Source organism: Muntiacus reevesi, chromosome 7 (assembly GCF_963930625.1).
Source record: "Muntiacus reevesi chromosome 7, mMunRee1.1, whole genome shotgun sequence".
Classification (NCBI taxonomy): Eukaryota; Metazoa; Chordata; class Mammalia; order Artiodactyla; family Cervidae; genus Muntiacus; species Muntiacus reevesi.
This window is the reverse complement of record NC_089255.1, coordinates 33,009,492-33,031,913: the sequence shown is the minus strand read 5'-3', so window position 1 is coordinate 33,031,913 and position 22,422 is coordinate 33,009,492. Positions and strand designations below refer to the sequence as shown.

Sequence of the window (22,422 nt, the reverse complement as noted above, 5' to 3'; positions counted from 1 at the left end):
AACAGGACGGAGAATAAATTCAAAAACTCATGGGAAGCAGATACAGTCCCTTTCCTTTACAACGTGCCTCCAGGTCGGCCTATCTGGGACAGTAGTTGAGAGAAGCCTGATTAGACGAAATCAAGGGTCCATGAGCCAGGTTTTTCTGTCCTCTGTATCCCTGGCTTTGACTGTCAGCAGCCCCACTGAGAAGACTAGCCCACCCAGCCCTTTCCCACTGGGGTGGGATCCTGCTTGAAGGCTTGTTGCAAAAGTGTGAAACTGCAGGTCACGTTTCAATGGAGGCCTTGTATTGTCCTATATCGTGGTATCCTCCAGCCAGTGCAAATAAATAATTAAAAGCTACTTGTAACCAAGATCTTCAGAGCTCCTGGACCGTGTATTGGGCCAAGGAATAGTAAATATTCCAACTAGACCTACATTTTCTCGGTCATGTGGTCTGGGTACTCACCATGGGTCTGGGTATGATGTACCAAGTTCCCCAGAGCGGCCCGGAACAAGGCGTGGGCAGCGGGGCACTTCCCTTGTCCCAAATTCCCACTCTACGTTAAGATGCTCATCCTTGGGTGAGAGCGGTAAGCACTCCAAGAAGTCACTGTTACAATGAAGACATCTGAAAGGGTGCTCCCAAATGTCCTCCTCTCCTCCCAGGGCCTTTAATGATAGGGATTAACTGGTCAGTTACACCAGGCAAGCCCAGAGGGCACGAGACCAGGATTGAGGGGAAAAGTGAACTTGGGAGCCCTGGGAACGAGACGCCCAGGAGGGAAGGAAGCCGACCCCAGGTGCATGGGTGCAGTGGCAGCCATGGCATCCAGGAGCAGCCGCACCCGGCCTCAGCCAACTGCCAGCACCGCCTCCCAGCTCCCCACTCGGACTTCATACTGGTGGCTTGGAATTGGCCATAGTGGGAGCGTTAACACCACAGAAATCTGCAAACACTGCAAATCAGAGTCCCCCTCACTGTCCAAGGAGAGCTATTGTTTAAACTCTTACCAGTGCATCCCCAGCAGCAGCCACGCTGGTTGGCACACCTGCCCTGTGAAGTGAGGCTCTGTTCCTAGCAAATCACTTACTTTCTCTTAACTGTAATCTTCCCCCAAATCTGGAGGGGCTGAGGACCAGAAAAAAACCAGGATTAAGGTGGTACTGATACACGTCGTAAGCTGCTCAGGTAGTAGAAGCTCTGAGAGTTCAAAGTCTGTGTGTGTCACCACATTCTTTCTTCACATGCACTTCCTGCCCCAGCTGCAGCTGTAGGCTCTAAAACATCAATCAGCCAAGCAAACAGCACACCAGTAAGCTTGTTTTCAGCTTGCCAGTTTCTCTACACTCTCCAGACAGGATTTGATGAATATACCAGTCTTGCTGTCAAGTAGGGTTCATTTCTTTGGGACATTTATCGCCTTGTAGTTCATTCAGAACTCTGGGTGTACCTGGCAGGTTCTATGTGGAGCAGCCTCTTCTGTTTCTGGACTTACTGATCTGCATTGGCAGAGGCAGTCCTGCTGTAGGCTCTAGATCCAACCATGCCCCCCCAGCTTTCTGGTACAAGCTTTCCCATTACCGTCTTCTGGCCTCTGGTTTAGCTTCCCTGGTAGCTCAGCTGGTAAAGAATCCACCTGCAATGTGGGAGACCTGGGTTTGATCCCTGGGTTGGGAAGATCCCCTGGAGGAGGGCATGGCAGCCTCCTCCAATATTCTTGTCTGGAGAATCTCCATGGACGGAGGAGACTGGCGGGATATAGTCCATGGGGTCTTAAAGAGTCGGACACGACTGAACTACTAAGCCCAGCACCCCACCCCCACCCAGTGTTGACAGCTTTCTTAACCCTCGTATACCAATTTCTGACTTTCTGCCTTTGAAAGTGAAAGTTGCTCAGTTGTGTCTGACTCTTTGCAACCCCTTAAACTGTAACCTTCCAAGTTCCTCAGTTGATGGAATTCTCCAGGCCAGAACACTGGGCTGGTTAGCTGTTCCCTTCTCCAGGGGATCTTCCCGACCCAGGGATGAAACCCAGGTCTCCTGCATTGCAGGCAGATTCTTACCAACTGAACCACCAGGGAAGCCCAAGAATGTTGGAGTGGGTAGCCTATCCCTTCTCCATGGGATCTTCTCCACCCAGGAATTGAACCAGGGTTTCCTGCATTGCAGGCAGATTTTTTACCAACTGAGCTACCAGATCCTTTCACAATCAAGAGATTTCCATGGTAACCAAAACAGAGGGGAACAAGAGACTCTGCTCTGGAGTTTCTGTGTTGTGGACATGCTCTATGTCCATCTTGCAATGAGTCATTCCCACCTCACCCCCCAGATAAGCCTTCACGTAAGGAAAGTCACCCCCACCCCTCGTCAGCAAGAAGTGAGGCCTAGAATGCAGCCCTTTGCAGGTTTTTTGTTCTCACAGGAGTCTCATCACCAGGGAGAAGATAGTCACCCTGTGAGGCAAACAGCTTATTTAAGATTAAACCACAGAAAGGAAGAACAGCGTCTACAGGCCAACCAAGAGGCAGAGGGCTGGACCAGATAGCCTCTTGAAATGCTGGGTCACCTTGCTTCAGATATCAAGAGATGCTTCCCGAGTCACCACGACTGGATAGGGTTTCTTCTTCTCCAGAACTTTACTACCATTCAGCATGGTCTCCACGGGTTTCACCTCTAGCATTAACCCCCCGAGATGATGTTCAAGTATCTTGAGTGTGTGTCTTACTCCCCCACTAGATTGTGGGCTCCTCAGGGACAGGGGTTTTCTTGTAGCTCTTCAGACCTCCTTTGGTACCTCGGACGGTCCCTTGCACTGAGTCAATTAATGATAAAATGTTTTTAATTGAAGTAGAGTGAAAAGTTGCTCTGTAGAGTAGTTAGAGAGTTGTGTCCTGTCATTGGAAGGGTACAGGCAGAGCCTGTTACCTGTGATGCCTTTAGGGGAGGGGGTCATGCATCAGTTAGAAGGTTGAGGTGGAAGGTAGCTAAGGTCATTTCCACCCTGAGATGCTTTGATCCAATGAAGCGTGGCTGTTGCCAGCACTGAGTCGAATGATGGAAACCCAGCCATCGGCTCACAGAGAGATGCCGTGGCTTTCCTGTCTGTTCTGTGGAGCAGATGGACCGCAGGTCGGGTGGGTCTTTGACTAGCAGCACACATTGCTCCTCAGGTCACGTGACGGAGTACGTGAGGTTGACATTTTATGTCCCACTGAGGTTTTAACCTTTTAAAGCAGGCTTCCTCTGAAGTAGAAGGAGAAGCAGATGGTAACGAGAAAATATGCACATTTTATTATGCATTGCACATTTTACTTATTAGAATTTTTAGTATGACACCCTGTGTTTTTCAAAAGCCTAAAGCTGCAAACAAAATTAAATTATTCACTGAAATATTTAAATCAGTTTACAGCAGTTATACCAAATTATCAACATAAAATCCAGAAGACTGGAAGGTAGACTTCCCTGGATCACCCACTTTGAGATCTGCCTTTCAGAGGGAGGCTCTTCCCCTCAAGAAGGAAGAAGCGCTGCTCTCTGAGATGAGGGCAGGAGGCGAGTGCCTCCTTGATGCGGTCATACAGATGTTGAAGGTCGCATCGGGGAGAGGCAGTGGTGGGAACGAGGGCAAATGCACACACCGGGACGTTCTCCTGTGGAGAAGGGGGCACCGAGGAGGGGTGTGGACTGAGATGCCGAGACGCACCTTCCCGCCTCTGCCTCTGCCTCCCTTTGCTGGGTGAGTCACTCCCTCCCGGCCTTACCATTTGCCAGCCCGCCCTCCCACAGAACATGTGAGGATTAGCATGCCCGAAGTTGGGGGGGGGGGGCAGTGCATCACAGAACCCAGGGGAAGAGGGGAGTGCAGGGTAAAAGTGGAGGGTGACTATGACTGTGAGTCTTAGGCACAGCATCCTTATTTTAAAGGCACCTTGAATGATCAGTATCCGTCCACCAAGGCATCTAGGAGAGTTTTTCAGAAATCGTACGATGCAAAAAGCTGTCCTTTCAAATGTGCACTAATCGGTTCCAATCCAATATGCCAGTGGCATCTCTGTCTTGTAGCCTTCAGGACTGGAAGAGATCATAAAGCTTATCTACTTTAGCCGTTTCCCCTATTTCATACTTGAATTCCCTGTTCTGACAAATGGCTGTGCAGTGTCGTGGAGAGCTGGGGATCTGGAATCAAACCGACCAGCAGCCAGATCCTAGCTCCTCCACCCGTTGTCTCTTTGACCCAGACAGAACAAAGGAACTCATCTCTCTGTGTGTTGATTTTCTCAGCTATAAATTATAAGCAGGACCGACACCATTAGAAGTGTTGTGAGAATTAGAAGTAAAATTATTAAAGTACTTAGCAGTCCCTGGTATTGAGTAGCACTTCAGGGCTCAGACAGTAAAGTATCTGCCTGTAATGCAGGGGACCTAGGATCAATCTCTGGGTCGAGAAGGTCCCCTGGAGAAGGAAATAGCAACTCACTCCAGTATTCTTGCCTGGAGAATCCCATGAACAGAGAAGCCTGGCAGGCTGCAGTGCATACAGTCCATGGTGTCGCAGAGAGTTGGACACAAGTGAGTGACTAACACTTTTACTTTCATTTCAGTAAATAGCAGTTGCTAAGCCAGTTACAATAATGTGATTAAATGTCCTGGCCCACCTCCTCTTAAATGCATCTGTGATGGGAATGGTTCCACTGTTGGGCAGGCTTAAGGATTAGAATTTTTTCTACCATATGTTCTGCCCAGTTCTCTTTCCTTCATTTTTTTTCTGTTCATCCTCTCTGGTTCCATGGTTTGTGGCCCTACAGAAGAAGTCTAAACCTTCTCCTACACATAACATTACAAATATTTGAAGATGATTTTAATATCGCTCCTGAGTCTTCATAATAAGCCTGTTTTGGTCCCTGTATCTTTCTATATGCGACTTGGTTTTGGTCTCACTCAGGACACTTCTAAGCCCCTTTCCCTAATATGTGAGCATCCTTGGAAAGATGCTTGCCAACCACAAAGAACAGTTGAGATAACCGGTTTTAGATTCTGTCCATACTGAGTATGTCTGCAATTGTGTCCATGACTCCTATGAACATTCTGATGCATACCCTACAAATAAATTTCAGATTCTCCTGCTTTGTGCCATAATGTTTGGAGGTAGGAATACTACTGCTTCTGTGAGGAGAGGTGCCTTATAAAAACTACATTGTCAGATTCTGAATTGAAAACTTACATCCCCATAATTGTGGTAGAGTGGATTGTTATTGTCCCCTCCTCCAGTTTTTCACCTTCTCCATGTCAGTGGTCTTTTCCATGTGACTTCGAGGTTCCTGTTCTTTGCCTTGAGGTTCAGTAGTGACTTTCTTTGACCAACAGAATAAAGTGGAAGTGACAGCATGCTTGTTCCAAGCCTCGGGTAAGAGGCCTTGGATAGTTCCAGTTACCCTACAGCGCCCTGCCATCACCATGAAAACACTCCATGGCTAGTCCGCTGGTCCAAGGAAGCTGGGGGCATGTAGGGGAGGAGCCCCAGCAAAGCCCAGCCAATATCAACCAGCCACTCGCCAACTTACAGACACTTGAGAAAATAAAAGATCACTGTTTTCAGTCACTGAATTTTGGGATGTTTTGTTTTACAGAATTTTTGTGGCAGGAGATATATATTACAGAAATTATGTGGGCCAGAAAACAGAAAGCTAGCAGTACTAACCCTCTCTCACCAGAGTGTAAGTTTAGAATAAGTAATGAAAGATTTACAAAACTATAACAGGCTAGATAAATACTTCTTAAAAATGATTTATCAAGTTATAACTTTGTTAATTGTAACTTTATAAGCTGTGGCCAAGAAGAAAATAAGTGTATATATTATATATCATTGGGGATTCCCAGGTGGCTCAGTGGTAAAGAATTCTGCCTGTTAAGCAGGAGAAGCGGGTTAGATCTCTGGGTTGGGTGTACTCCCTGGAGAAGGAAATGGCAACCCACTCCAGTATTCTTGCCTGGGAAATCCCATGGACAGAGGAGCCTGGTGAACTACAGTCCTTGGGGTTGCAAAAGAGTTGAACACAACTTAGCAACTGAACAACAACAACAATTAAATATCATTAATTAAATAGCTAATGAAAAAAGCAAACACACTATCCAAAGAAACATGAAAAGTTAAGGGGTCTCCTATTTGGTATAGTTCACTCACTCACTCTGTAAATGTTTAATGAGTAACTGCTTGTATCAGCACTGTTCTGGACCCTAGAGATACTGTTGTGGAAAAAACAGACAAGGTCAGATCTCATGAAGCTTATATTCTAGTGGAGACTCAGAAAATGAAAATTAAACACATAAAAAAGATAACTTCAGATCATTGGTAAGTGCTATGAAGAAACTCAGGCAGGATCATGGCTACAGAGGTAGTTTAAGGATCACCATTCTGAGGACATGACATTGAAACTGAGACGTAAATGGTGTGAATGGTCCACGGGAAGAAAGGCCACATTGAAGGAAAGAACACAGGCAAAGTAGGAATAAGCTTGGAGCGTTTGCGGCATAGGCAGGAGTATGGAGGAGAGTAATATGGTGTGAAATGAAATGAAAGCCTGGAAGGACCCAGAATGGGGAGAGCTCTGTGGGCTATAGTCAGTAGTCGGGCTTTATTTCAAGTGTAATGGGCTCACTGAAGCACATGCCCCGATTTGTGGGTTTTAGGAGCTCACTCGTGGCTGCTTCGTGGAAAACAGATGGTGGGTAGGTGGATGAGAGTGAAAACAGGGAGGTCAAATAGGTCTCCATGGTGATGATTGCAACTAGAATGGTGGCAAGGATGGGGGAACATGGAGAGGTTTGAGACATATTTTGAAAGTAGAATCAAGGCTCACTAATGGATTGGATAGGAGGAAAAATGAGAAATAAAGGGTAACCCCTAGGTTTTCTGTTTGGGTAAGTGAAAGGCTGACTGTGGTGCCATTTCTTGAGATGAGGAAGAATGGAAGAGACGTGAACTGGAGAAGGGAGAGGTCAAGAATTTTGCTTGGACGAGTGAAGTCTGAAATTAGACATCTGTATGGATTCACCCAGTAAGGCTGAAGATGTCTGTTGGGCAGTCACGAGCATATCAGTGGTATTATAGCCCAAAGGACTACAGATGAGTTTCCCTGCCTGATGAAATAAATTAATTTTTTAAAGTTAAAAAGTTTTAACTTTTAAAAATTGTTAGAAAAGAAAAAGAAGTGGGAGGACTAAGCCACAGCATGGTGACATTTAAGAGCTCAGCAAAGGATTAGGAGACAGAACAAGAGCCACAGAGAGAAGCTGAGCGAGTGTGATGCTGAGGAGGCCAAGAGGAGAAAGTGTTCCGGGAAGGAGGAGAGAGTTGTCAGCTTGGGTTGGGTTGGGTTGAATGCAACTTGAGTCATAAAGTAAGATGAGGACAGAGGAGTGAATTCTTGGATCTAGCAGTATGGACCTGATCAGTGACCTTGAAAATAAAAGATTTAGTGGGATAGTGGACGTAGAAGTCAAAAATGAAATGGTTGAAAGGGAATGGGAGATGAGACATAGATGACAGTGAAGTTTTACTGAAAGGGGGAGCAAAACTGAGAGATGGCTAGAGAGGGCAAGGGTTTCAGGTTTTGCTTTACTTCATTTTGTTTTAAATAGGAGGTTCTGGTGCATATTTAAATGCCAATGGAAGTAAACCAGGAGAGAGAAAAGTTGATATTGGAGGAGAGAAAGTGGACAAAGATGGTGTCACTGTCCTTAAGAAAAAGACCCTCAGAGCTCAGTGGAGGCATTGGCTTCTGAAGTGCTTTCCATGGTAACAGGAAGGCAAGAAGAGTAACACAATGCAGGTGAACTGGTGGATTTGGTGAGGGGAAGGGGAGTGATCTCATCAGGGTTTCTTACGTTTCTGCAAGTAGTTAATGAACTATGACCTTAGGTCATCATTTGAGGATGAGCCAGGACTTCTGAATTCTGAGCCCAGACGGACTGTGTCCTTCATTTACGATTTGGTACACTTAGAAAGAATGAAAGTGACAACCCTTTTTGTATAATGTGCTTTAAAGAGCAAAAAATGATTTTAAAAAAACAATTCATGTATATTCTTTAACTTGATATTTTCCACTGAATCATTAAAGTTCCCAAGAGGGAACAGAACTCACATGGTTTAAGAGAAGACACTTTAATGAAGGGTCACTACTTACAGAGAGTGGAGTTGAGATACTGTACCCAGATACGCAGAGACTGTCAATAGCCAAAGGTTGCTACCATCCTTAGGACTAAAGAGTCAAGGGAGAGGAATAGTTTTAGATCCCAGTGAGAGCTGGAGCCCTGAAAGAGGGGCCAAGCAGTGTAATCATTTATCAAAAAGACCTGTAGCAGCTGTCAGGAAAGTGGTACCAAAGCAGAGAGGGAAGAAAAATATCCCAACTTCCCTCTCCTCCCATCTCTTGCTGATGCTTCCCAATGGCTGAACCCAACTGTAAACTAACTGGCAAGGGAACCTGGTGATGCAATCCATGGTGAAAGACAGAGAATAGATGTCTGTGAACAACCAGCCCCTAACACTTTCTGCCACAAGTGTTAAAAGATTTTGAAAACCGCTCTAGGGGGAATCTTTATACCTATTGCCAATATATGGAAAAAATCTTGTTATCTGGTACCAGTGGGATTTGGAAACCCAATTAAGAAGCTAATCATGGTCTTTGATACAAATCATCATAGGTACTTGTAAACCCACCCATAATCTTCCAAAGTCACATTTGCCCATAGTCTTCCTCCTTTATGCCCATCCAGAGACGCATTGCCCGTGAAACTAGGGAGACTTGCATTTTAGGTCCCCTCACTGGCATGAGTCCTTCCAAGATCATGGGCCAGCCCTAGAAATGTATTCATATGGTCATATGTTTTTGTGCAGTTTACAAAAGCAAGGTATTTTTACTGTGATCTATTAAGACTATAACTCGTTTCACTGGGATCCTAGAAGGACCTTCTCCCTCCCCCCACCATATGCCCTTTGGGAGCCACAAAACCTGGATCTGCTCCTGCTTTCAACAGACTCACATGTACTTGTGCAAATGGTACCACTTCCCCACGATCCTACCACCTTCTGGCTGGGTGATTAATGAGCATCAAAACAGGCATTTGGGGAAGGGGAGTATGCAGCAAGAGGGTAAGAAAAGCAAAGAAGGGAGGGGTGTGCAGTGCCAAAGGCCATGGAGGAGGCACTGTGCCTGCAGAGCCTGTGCTCTGTTCTCCCCCCCGAGTGATGGGAGTTGGCAGGTAGTCAGGTAACTAATTCCTCTCGAGGGCCTTGCTCAGATGCTGCTCTTTGTGTTTTCAGATGCAGATGGAAACCTGTGTCGAAGTAACCAGCTGTTGCAAGTCATGCTGACCATGCACCGAATTCTCATTTCCTCTGCTGAACTGCTCCAAAAAGTTATCACTCTATATCCTTTAGCACAGTGCCTGGCGGCAGTCCACAAATAGGATTGATTCAGAAACATCTTGAAATTTGAATGATGCTTTCGTTTTGGTTGGTGTGGCATGACCCTGAGTTGTTAATGGGTTCACGTGTCCTTTCAGGGAATGGCATGCATGTCTGTGGATATGTGTTGTGTGTGTGTGTGTGTCTTCTGTTGGACAAGGCAGAGTTATTGATGCTGATTTTTCTGGGAAGAGGTCAAAGAGATCAACATTCAGACACAGTGTTCTTCGTTCACTCTTGCTTGTGAAAAATACTTTTCCTGTAGATTAATCAAAATTCATATTCATCGCATGCAAATTGACAAGGGTGCTGCATTCTGGCTTTCCTGTCTAATTATTCAACCTTCCCAGGTTTTGAAGAGAGCTTTCTGACACCAGGGCAGCTGGTGCCTTTCTGCTTTAGAGGGAGGCACTGCCTGCGCCAAGCAAACCCTGCTGGATTCTGACCTTCTTTGGGGTGTAAATTGAGTGGGGTGGCACTGCTTTCTCTGTCTTTCTAATGCCTGATGACCCCGTGGGCTGTAGGTGGGCTGAGACTGTTTAGCGCCTTGAAGCCCAGGTCCTGAGCACTGAGTCACGCTGTGTAGCTCATCTAACCCTTTACCGCTCTCCCCAGGCCTCCCTTTTCATCTCATGGCACTCAACAGAAGCGTAAAAGCCATCAGGACTGAATCTATTCCCTAAGTCTCCTTATAAACACTCAGAGAAGAAGGTGTTTTCAGTGGCATTTCAGTGGCCTTAGGAGGCGTCCACGTGATGAAAGGTACAGGTAATAAATGGATGTCTAATCTACAGAGTGTTCTAAAACCATAGTAGAACTCCATGTACCAGCAGTTCTCAATAGTGTCAGTAATTAAATACTCAAAGAAAAAACTGTGTTCTCCAAGGACTAATTTGTACCTGGGGTACCTGTCTTATCACCCCAGTGGGTACCTGCCCCCACTGTGGACCCAGAGTCCTCTTTCCTGTCCTTTTAAACCCTGCGTCTTCAGTGGCACCTGCCCCTCAGTCTAAAACTCATTCACATCTCCCTAACCTAAAAATAAACTCTCAACCCTGCCTCCCCTTCATTCCGTTGTTAGGGTTAGAAATGTGATGCACAAACTTCTTAAAATAGTCCATGCTCACTATCTCCCATCTCTCAACTCCCACTTACTCCTTCACCCAACTGTGGCCTCCACCCCTGTACTCAGACTTTCCTCTGATGTCACCAGTGACCTCCTGGTTGTCAAGCTTATTTTCCATCCTTGTTTATAGCGACCTCCCTGCAGAAGCACTGTTGACCGCACCCCGCCTCTCCAGACTCCTTCCACAGCTCTGGACTACACCTTCCTGGGTCTCCCTTCTCCTGGGACACCCGCCTCCAGCTCTCCATCCAGCCTTTTCTTTGGGAACGTCTTCAAAATGGGACAGCATCCTGGCTTTCTTCTCTGTGTATTTTCCCTGGGTGATTTCTCACCAGGATTTCCACCACCATTCCTCTGATGACCTTCAAGTCCATATTTCTCTAACTCAAACCATTTTTTTAAGAAATGTTTGGACTACTATGTCCTATAGACACTTCAGTCTTAATATACTCAAAACCTAACTCACCACCTCCACTCCTACTACCCCGTTAGTTCTGCTTTGACACCTGTATTTTCATTTTCAATTTCAGTTCATGGTGTCGTTGCCCATCTGATGGCCTAGAGCAACAACATCAAAGCCCTCATAATCCTGTCTGCCTTTCACCTCCCACAGAGCCAGTCACCTAATCCCAGGGTTCCTGCTTCAGAAATGACTCTTAGCTCTTCTTTCCGTTCCATTCCCATGCCTCTGCCTTCGTTGGGGCCCCAGAGTCTCTCTGCTCGGTCTCTGTCCCATGCAGGGCTGCTCCTCTGCACAGCCAGCTCCTCCTTTATCGCCCAGCCCTGCAGTTACTTCCCTAAGTGAAGGAGACCATGCTTCAGAGCCTCTGCAGATGGAGGGGGGTGGTAGCCCCTCAGCTGACCCAGTGTGCCCTGCCTGCTCCGTCCTCAGCTCTCTCAGAAGCCCTCTCCCCTCCATGCCACGCTTCTCAACACACCAGGCTGGAGTGGGTCCTTTTTATTGGAAGGGAGGATGGCGGGGAGGAGGGCTCTGGGTCCACAGTGGGGGCAGGTACCCAGTGGGGTGACAAGATGGGTACCCCAGGTACAAATTAGTCCTTGGAGAACAGTTTTTATTGGTGTTTTTCCATGGTTGAGAGAGAAAAACGTAACAGCGTGCCTTGAATAGTTTGGATGCCTGAAAAGCACAGTCAGCACTGTGCTGGTACTTTGTTGCCACAGCACTGCCTACGGAGATGCGGCACCTGAAGCTTCCAGCGAACAGTGACGGTTGCGCCTGCAGACGCCCGAGCCTCGGTCCCGGCCTGCACGCGCTGCTGCTTGCTTCATCTCCTCGAGTGAGAAGCAGGGCCTGCCTGGCTCAGGCGGCCTCCACATGGCGCGGTCTTGGTGACCTTGGGAGGCTCTGCCCTCCTGAGTGATGTTCTGTGTGCCCACTGGCTTGGCCCTTAGATGAAGAGCGACGGGTTCACAGACCCTGCCACACACGCTGCAGCAGCCCCTGTGCACCCATTCACTTCAGGAAATTGACCTGGGCTTATTTTTCATATCGATTACCTTTGTTGATGTGTGTTTGTGTGGGTGGTTTTATGTTTCGTGTTTCTGTTTGGTTTTCATGCCCTTAAGGATAGATTTTATAAACAGTAAGTCTATCAAAAGTTAGGTTTTTTTAAATTAAACTCATTTTATGAAAAGTACAAATTTCACAGTCATAGTTTTTCTTTAGGGGTTCAAGTTTAGCTTGCAAATCTTCTTGTTCTTTCCATAGGTCTAGAGTGTCCCTCTAAGCACTTGTAAGGGAACTTTAAAAATGTTTGGTTAATTAAAATAATGCCATTAATTAAATACTTGCAATGGTTTTAAACTGCAACTTGGATTTTATTTTTTATTCCAGGTTTCTTTTTTTAAGATAAAGTTGACTTAAAGCACTATAAATGTTTAAGGTTTGAAGCATGATTCGCAAGTTTAGTGAACATCTGTCATCTCAAAATACAAAATTGAAAATAGATACAAAATTGAAAATAGATAAAAGTTTTATTGTGATGATAACTTAAGAGTTTTTCCTCTTAGCAACTTTCACATATACTATAGAGCAGTGTTAATTATATTTATCATGTTGTACATTACATCTCTAGTACTTATTTGTCTTATAACAGAAAGTTTGTACCTTTTGACTGCCTTCATACATTCCCCGCTTTTTCCACCGCCTACCTCTGGTAACCACAAATCTGATTTCTTTTTCTTTGTTTGTTTGTTTGTTTGTTTTTGAAGTATCATTGACCTATGACATTATGTTAGTTCCTGTCACATAACAGTGATTTGATATGTCTCAGATGGTAAAGCACCCACCTGCAATGCAGGAGATGTGAGTTCAATTCCTGGGTCAGGAAGATCCCCTGGAGAAGAGAATGGCAACCCACTCCAGTATTCTTGCCTTGAGAATTCCATGGATAGAGGAACCTTGCAAGCTATAGTCCCTGGAGTCCAAAAAGTCGGATATGATGCAACTAACACACACACGTATATTTCAAAATGATCACCACAATAAGTCTAGTTATGACATGTCATCATACAAAGATACTATATAATTATTGACTGTATTCCCCATATAGTGCATTTCATACCCATGACTCATTTATTTTTACAAACGAAAGTTTGTACCTCTTAATCTCCTTCACTTATTTCTTTTCTCCCCTCTGGCAAACACCTGTTTGTTCTCTGTACACATAACTCTGTTTTCATTATATTCATTTGTTTAGTGTTTTTAGATCCTTTGTATAAATGAAGTACAGTATTTTTCTTTCTGTTTTCACTTAGTGTGTGCCCTCTGGGTCCATCCATGTTGTTGCAAATAGCAAAATTTTGTTCTTTTTTATGGCTGGGTAATATTCCATTGTGTATTTGTGTACACCAAGTATTTATTCATTCGTCTCTTGATGAACACTTAGTTTACTTCCATACTTTCGCTATTGTAAATAATGCTTCATTGAACACAGGGCTCCAAATATCTCTTCTCATTAATGTTTTTGTTCTCTTCAGATAAATACCCAGGAGTTCTATTTTTAATTTTGTAAGGAACCTATTTACTGCTTTCCATAGTGGCTGCACCAATTTATATTCTTACTAGCAGGGCACAAGGGTTTCATTCTCTACACATCTTCAGCAACACTTGTCATCTGCCATCATTTTTATAATAGCCATTCTAACAGGTATGAGTTGATCTCTTTGTGGTTCTGATTTGCATTTTCCTGGTGATTAGTGATGTTGAGCATCTTTTCATGTGCCTGTTGGCCATTTGTATGTCTTCTTGGAAAAATGTCTATTCAGATCCTCTGCCTGTTTGATAATCAGGTTTTTTTTAATGTTGTATGAGTTATTTGTATATTTTGGATATTAACCCTTTATTGGACACATTGTTGGCAAATATTTCCATCATTTAGTAGGTGGCCTTTTCTTTTTGTTGATAGCTTCCTTTATTTTGCAAAAGCTTTTTAGTTTGATATAATCCTACTAGTTTATTTTTGCTTTTGTTTTCCTTGCCTGAGGAGACATATCCAAAGAGCATACTTTCTATGTTTTTCTCTATAGGTTCTATGGTTTTGGGACCTTTAAGTTCTTAATCAGTTTTGAATTTATTTTTGTGCATGGTATGACTGCATAGTGCAGTGTGATGCTTTCACATGGAGCTGTCCAGTTTCCCCAGTAACATCTATTGAAGAGACTGCCTTTTCTCCATTGTATATTCCTGCCTCCTTTGTTTTAGATTAATTGACTGTGAGTTTCAAAGTTATTTTCTGGGTTCTCTCTTCTGTTCCATTGATTTACACGTTTGTTTTTATACCAATACTATACTGTTTTGATGACTGTAGCTTTGTAGTATGTCTGAAGTCAGGGAGCATGATAGGTCCCCTGTGTTGTTCTTTCTCAAGATTGTTTGGGCTGTTCAGGGTCTTTTGTGTTTCCATAGAAATTCTAGAATTATTTGTTTTAATTCTGTGAAAAATGCCATTTGTATTTTGATAAGGATTACATTGAATCTGTAGACTGACTTGGGTAGTATGGTCGTCATAACAACATTCTTCTAATCCATGAACATAAGTATCCCTTTCCATCTGTCATCTTCAATTTTCTTCATCAGTGTCTTAACGTTTTCTGAGTATGAGTCTTTTACCTCTATAGTTAGATTTATTCCTAGGTATTTTATTCATTTTTGATGTGATTGTAAATGATATTATTTTCTTAATTTCTCTTTCTGATAGTTCCCTGTTAGTATATAGAAATTCAGCAGATTTCTATATGTTAATTTTGTACCCTGCACCTTTACCAAATTTATTGATGAGTTTTAGTAGTTTTGGGTGGCATCTTTAGGCTTTTCTATGTATAGTGTTATGTCATCTTCAAAGAGTGACAGTTTTTTATTTTTTTTATTTTTATTTTTATTTTTTTTATTTTTCAGTGGGTTTTGTCATACATTGATATGAATCAGCCATAGAGTTACACGAATTCCCCATCCCGGTCCCCCATCCCACCTCCCTCTCCACCCGATTCCTCTGGGTCTTCCCAGCCCACCAGGCCCGAGCACTTGACTCATGCAACCCACCTGGGCTGGTGGTCTGTTTCACCACAGATAATATACATGCTGTTCTTTCGAAACATCCCACCCTCCCCTTCTCCCACAGAGTTCAAAAGTCTGTTCTGTACTTCTGTGTCTCTTTTTCTGTTTTGCATATAGGGCCATCGTTACCATCTTTCTAAATTCCATATATATGCATTAGTATACTATAATGTTCTTTATCTTTCTGGCTTACTTCACTCTGTATAATGGGCTCCAGTTTCATCCATCTCATTAGAACTGATTCAAATGAATTCTTTTTAATGGCTGAGTAATATTCCATGGTGTATATGTACCACAGCTTCCTTATCCATTCATCTGCTGATGGGCATCTAGGTTGCTTCCATGAGAGTGACAGTTTTAAATTCTTCCTTTCCAAGTTGGATTTCTTTTATTTCTTCTTACTATCTGATTGCTGTGGCTGGATTCTAATACCATGTTGAATAAAAGTGGTGAGAGTGAGCATCTTTTGTCTTGTTCCTGATCTTAGAGGAAATGCTTTAAGTTCTTCAGTCATTGAGTATGATGTTAGCTACGGACTTGTCATATATGGCATATATGTTGAGTATGTTCCTTCATTACTCACATTGTGGAGAGTTTTTATCATAAAAGGATGTTGAATTTTCTCAAATATTTTTTCTGCATCCATTGAGATGGTCATATGATTTTTATTCTTCAATTTGTCAACAGGGTATATCCCACTGACTGATTTGTGGAGATTGAATTATCCTTGCACCCACTGGATAAATTCACATTAATCGTCATATATAATTCTTTTAATATACTGTTGAATTTGATTTTCTAATGTTTGTTGAGGATTTTTTTTTCATCTGTATTCATCATATTTTTATCAGTGATGTTGGCCTGTAATTTTCTTTTTCTGTGAACTCTTTGTCTGACTTTGGTATCAGGGTGGTGCTGGCCTCATAGAATGAGTTAGGAAGTATTCCTTCCTCTGGAATTTTTTAGAATATTTGAGAAGGATAGGTGTTCACTCTTTTCTAAATATTTGGTAGAATTCACCTGTAAAGCCATCTGGTTCTGAACTGTTGTTCATTGTATTGTTTTAAATTACTGATTCAGTTTTATTGGTAATTGGTCTGCTCATATTTTCTATTTCTTCTTAATTCTGTCCTGGGAAATTGTACATTTCTCAGAATTTGTACATTTCTTCTAAGTTGTCAATTTTATTGTCATGTAGTAGTAATCTCTTATGATCGTTTGCATTTCTCTGGTGCTCGTTGTAATTTCATTTTCATCTCTGATTTTATTGATTTGGGCCCTCTCCATTTTTTTTTAAGAGTCTAGAAAGGTTTACCAATTTTATCTTTGCAAAAAAACAGCTCTTAGTTTCATTGATCTTTCCTATTGCTTTTAGTCTGTTTCATTTATTTATGCTGATCTTTATAATTTCTTTCCTTCTACTAACTGGGTTGTGTTTGTTTTCCTCTTATTCGTTTAGGTTTAAGGTTAGGTAATTTATCTGAGATTTTTGTTTGTTTCCTAAGATGAGCTTGTGTCACTATAAACTTCCTTCTGGAAACTGCTTTTGCTGTATCCCATAGATTTTGTGGTTTTGTTTCCATTTGTCTCCAAGTATTTTTTGATTTGTTCCTTGATTTCTTCAGTGATCCATTGGTTGTGTAGTAGCATAATATTTAGTCTCCACACATTTGTGATTTTTGAGTGGTTTTGTTGTTTTTTTTTTCCTATAGCTGATTTCTAATCTTACAGCATTGTGGTCAGAAAAAATGCTGGGTATGTTTTCAGTTTTCTTAAATTTACTGAGATTCATTTTGTGGCCTAGCCTGTGATCTATCCTGGAGAATGTTCCATTTGCACTTGAAAAATGTATGTATTCTGCTGCTTTTGGATGGAATATTCTCTATATATCTTAGCACATCTAGGCTAATGTTTCACTTAAGGCCAGTGTTTCCTGATTTTTTTGTTGGATGATGTTCATTGATATAAGGGTGTTAAAACCCCCTATTACTATTGTTTTATTGTCAATTTCTTGCTTTGTGTCTGTTAACATTTTCTGTGTATGTTTAGGTGCTCTTATGTTTGGTGCATATATGTTTACAATTATTATATCCTCTTCTTGGACTGACCCCTTGGTTACTCTGTAATGTCCTTCTGTCTCTTGTTACAGTCTTCATTTTAAAGTTTAATATAAGTATCACTACCATGGCTTTCTTTTAATTTCCATTTGCATGGAATACCTTTTTTCATCCCCTCACTTTCAGTCTGATTCTGAAGTGCATCTCTTGTAGGTAGCATATATGTGGATCTTACTTTTGTATTCATTCAGCCGCTCTGTGTCTTTTGTTTGAAACATTTATACCATTTACACTTAAAGTAATTATTGATATGTATATATTTATATAATTATGAATTTTATATTTTAGATTTTTAAACTATTTCAAGGACCTTTTTGAATTCTAAACAGGCTTGTAACTTCAGTAGATTAAAATTGTAAACAGTAAACTGACATCTTAGGTGTTTCAAAGCTATGCATAAACTTAGTAAGGTTTGAATTTAAAATTTAAGTGTAGAGCCTTAATTATATATTCCAGATAGAAGTTTCACAGCTATCATTCTAATGTGCTCTTAAGTACTACAATATGTAAATTTCAAAATACATAGACTCCTTCCTAATTAAAAAAAAAGTCAGTAATAAGCTTTGGACTGTCTTTTACTTTACTATATCTCCACCTGTGTTTTGCAGGGGTTAAAACATGCATACCCAGTGAATGAAGACTGCTCAGCCCCGGTTAATTGAGACATGTGCTGGCTGCTCAGTGGAGTCCTCTCAGGGACCTGCTGGAATTCACAGAGTTCTGGGTGGTTTTTAAGAGGAGAAAGAGGGCAGTGGCTTGTATAGCACACAGCCCGCATAGTATTCCTCAGTATGTTGACAAAACAGAGTACAACCACACAGCTTCATCACTGGATTGGATTTTGCATTTCTTTGACCTTTGCAATAAGCGTGTATTCTTTCCGTACATCGCTAGAGACATGTAAACTTGGTGGACCTTTGCTGTTCTTTCCTGTTCTTAGGATGGCATCATTCTTGTGGAATACTCCCAATGATACTGATCCTTCACATGCTTTCCAACTGTATTTGGGTCATTCACATGACTTTTTCTGACTTGCATTACAACCTGTAAGATCAGTCTGACGACACCCTCTATGCATATATTATCATTTTCCTATTATTGCATAAATTCTCATTATAATATATCTGAATATTTATTCCTTGCTTTTCTTCTAATTCACTGCATAGGGTGTTTTTTGTTTTAAATCAGTTGCTGGAAAGAAAAAGGGCTCTTCTTTTTAGCTTATTTTCTCTGGCAGACTAGACTCCTAGTCTTGGATGTGGGCAGAGGCCCCTCTTCACTTCTTACAAAGATCATTTTCCTGGGGCCTTGCTGTGCTGGTGACTTCCACCTTCTGTAGAGGAGATGCTGTGGCATTCGTCTATAAGCCACTTCAGCATGGGCTAGATAAAGTCACAATCTTCGCCCTTCTAGGTGATAATAAGCATATAGCTACATCCATCAAGTTGGTTTTATCCTAGGTCCAGAGACGTAAGAAAACATTTTAATTAAAAGAAAATTTTAGGAGGGCTGGGGGAGGGCAGTTTTAGCAAATCTTCCAAAGATAAGCAGTTGCTTGGTTTTTATAACAGAGGCTTCCATTTCCCTTAACCACAGCCCTACCTATAAGGATGCCTTGGCAAAGAATTCACCAGGGCTTTGCCTGAAGATCTGCTATTTTGTAAGGTAACGTTTCTGCATACATTTGGGACTTTGTGGGGTGGGGTGAAATGAAAATGCCACATGTGGTTGTGCCAAAATCTTTTGTCATGGCTTCTCAGATTATGATTCACTTTAGCATAGCATAGCATTTGACATGGGCAGATGTGATGGCTTCTCAGATTATGATTCACTTTAGCATAGCATAGCATTTGACATGGGCAGATGTGAGGGCCCACAGATGATTGTCACTGGGTGGTTTTCTTCTCTGCCCCCAACTGCAACTCCAGCTCCTTATATTCTGTACAGAGAAGTATATAGTCAGTATTTCCAGGAATACAGGACAAATCAGCCCCTGTCTTTTTCTGAGTCCTTCTCGTGGGAAGAACCTACCAAAATGTGAGTCCTTGGCTTCAGTTTTGACTTATGTTTTGTGACTCCCACCATGCAGGTACTGGATAACAGAATTCTGGATCATGTTTAAGATGGATACCAGCTTGGCAAGCACCATGGAGGAGTTTCAGGAACTGGTGAAAGCAAACGGCGAGGAGCTCCACCGCCGCCTGATTGACACAACGCAAATGTGAGTGCCCTGTCTTTGGAAACCACCTCCCTCCTGTAATACAACCCAGGCTGCTCAGCAAGCCTCTGTGTCCTGCTGTGACCTCTGCTGTGTCCCGCTGCGACCCAAGAAGCCTTCTGGCAGGTTCAGTGGCTTTACCAAAGAGAAAAGCTTGCCTTGTACCAGGAAAGCAGAGAAGTCCCTGGTGATAATGCTGTATGTGGCTTCTATCTGAGAGCAGGAAAAAAAGTCTCAGTGAAAAAGAAATCAGGTAGCAAGACGCTGATTAAGATTTATACAAATCCCAAGAAACTGAGAGTGCAGTGACTAAATTGGTGCTTCTTCGGCAGCCAAAGTCTGGAGGCACCCTGAACTTACAAATACAGAAGGCACTGCTGGAAAATGGATCCTGTAGACGGTTTATAACACACATGGACATCTGCAAGAGACACTGCAAGAGATCTGTGCAGAGGTGGAAAAGTACTCAGGAATATTTCATATTGTTCCTTGGGATTTCTTATTTATGAGATGGTTCCCAGTCTGAAAAAATGATTGCCTGTCCCAATTTCGGGGGAGGAGAGTACACTCGTTGTCTGCTAAGGCTTTCATAATGCGGTTGCTTTATTTTAGAATAATACAGATCCCTAGGACATAGAATTCTAGGGCTGAAATATATTTTAAAGATGCTTTTATCTTGGGAAACTGAGACTCAGTAAGACTGGCTCATCTGGGGATACAGAGCTAGTCGAGTTAGTGACAGAGCAGAAGCTGGACTGTGGGAGTCCCTAGTGCCTTGTGCCACGCCACATAGAAATGATTTCCAAATCACGTGCCAGAGTCCCACTTAAATCTCCTTCACAGGTTGGACTCTCTGAACTTCTTTCCTTAGAACTGTAACAACGTGAAACATAAAAGAAGGTTTTGCAATAGCAACATCTTCATTTTTTAAGATGCAGCACACAGGACCTGGGACAGTCTGGAAACCCTGACTTCCTTGTCCCAGTACACCCCTAGCTGACTTTCCTCTACCAATGCTTTCCACAGTGTGTTCTTTAGGGATTAGTCAGTGCGATGTTGCCTGACCAGATATACTTGAGAAATAGTGAACTGAACTTCCCTTTTGCGAGGCATCTCAGAGTCTGTAATATGCTCTTTGGCTAAGGGGGCTGCAGAATTTGTAGCATTTCCCAAACTCGTTTGACCAGAGAACCCTTTTGTCAAGAGACAAGGTTCTCAGGAATTCCCGTCTGGGAAACACAGTCTGCAGCCTGCTGTCTTTCTCTTTGCTTCCTTAGTGAAGGAAATTGGAAAAGAAATATGTGGATTGATTACAAGAAAATGTGTGTGGGGCCAGCTCTAGAGTCAGCTAGGCTTCCTTGGTCATTTCAGTTCCTGGGGACATTTGAGGAAAGTGCCACAAGTCTGCCCAGAGGGACCTTGTGTTCCTACACATGATTCCCCAGCTAGCACCTCCCCTCTGTGCCCTTCTGGCGTGGAAACTGCCCCCACACCTTTGATAGAATCCCCATCACCCTCATGAGATGAAGGAACACACGGTAGACGTGGAGAGAACGTGTGTGACAGGGCTACGCAGAGGGGCCAGCACTTGAAGGCAGGACGCCGTAACCAGGGCTGTGTCCTTCCCACTTCCTTAAGATCAACACGTTTTACCCAGTCCCCACAGCGCACTCAGAAGGCTCATGGGAACCATCAAGGCTTCCTAGCTGTCACCACAGGAAAAGCTGCTTAAAGGACACTGTTAATGCATTGTTTTGGCCCCAGAAAGTTAGCTAATGGCGCTTTGCATATTCTTGTGAGATGCGTTCATGGATTTACTTGCATTAGAAAAGCAGTTTTGATTTATTCTTTCCCCCCCCCATCTTCTCCCTTTTCACTTTTACTCACAAAAGCAATGCCCGTGACTGGTCCAGGAAACTGACTCAACGGATAAAATCGAACACCAGCAAGAAGCGGAAAGTCTCCCTGCTCTTTGACCATCTGGAGCCAGAAGAACTGTCTGAGCACCTCACTTACCTGGAGTTCAAGTCCTTCCGGAGGATATCGGTAGGTACCCAAGGGGCTGGAGAAAAGCGGCCCTGCGACAGCTCTGAGAGGAAGCAGAGGAATTCAACAGGCCGCCAGTCTCCTGCCCCTAAAGTCCCCTCTGGGCTGGCGGGCTTTCCGTCAGCCTGTGTGTAGTTGGGCAAGTCAGGGCACACTGCCGGGCTGTGTTCCTCCTGCCCTGCTCCCCGCTCCATCCTCCAAGTCCGCCTCCCCCTCCCCACTACTCCTTCAGGTGATAGTACTGTGCACACACGATGCCTTGTGCACATGAGTGTACACACAAGACATGTGCGTGTGCACACACACATACACACACATTTTCCCCCTGATTAATGATTGTCTTTCAGAGTTTCCTTTAAAATTTTCCTCCCCCAAAATGAGGATAAGTCCTGTAAGAGTTTGAATTCATTCTAGAATAGGCTTTGGATGGCTGGGGGAAATTTCAAAATAAATCAGATGCTACTGGTCTAGTTCAGAACTTACCCAAACTCTTGAAGTGCTGCTGACATGGCCCCATAGTCACCCCTGATCCTAGAGATAAACTCTGCTCACCGAGACCTTGCTCCTTCAAACTCTATATGTGATACCAAAGAACAGCAGCTCCATGCAAGAGAACTCGCTGCCAGTGAAGCGAACAGAGCTTCGTTGGAGAAAGAGAGAGAGAGAGTGACATAATAGATTTTGTGAGATTATCTTTGTTTCTCCCCTTCAGCAGCAGGGCTGGAACTGGTACTGGGATTTTTCTTCTATACTGTACTCTTTAGAGTTTAAATGAGATCCTATCCATATCTGCTCAGCATAATATTTGGGTAACTAGTATGTGTACACATCCATTTATGCCTGATTGCTTCTGATGTAGAGGGGCATGCTGTGGGTGGAGTAAGTAA

The 22,422-nt window shown here is 43.2% G+C and overlaps 1 protein-coding gene across 2 annotated transcripts in view; it reads left to right on the top strand.

The window, feature by feature from the left end:
- Positions 1–22,422, top strand: part of RASGRP1 (RAS guanyl releasing protein 1) — a 76,522-nt gene that overhangs the window by 32,055 nt on the left and 22,045 nt on the right. For both annotated transcript variants that reach the window (XM_065941187.1, XM_065941186.1), the window contains exons 3-6: positions 9,309–9,414; positions 18,874–18,936; positions 19,361–19,492; positions 21,382–21,535. In XM_065941187.1, the coding sequence (XP_065797259.1) occupies positions 9,309–9,414; positions 18,874–18,936; positions 19,361–19,492; positions 21,382–21,535 (455 nt within the window). The remainder of the gene's footprint in view (positions 1–9,308; positions 9,415–18,873; positions 18,937–19,360; positions 19,493–21,381; positions 21,536–22,422) is intronic.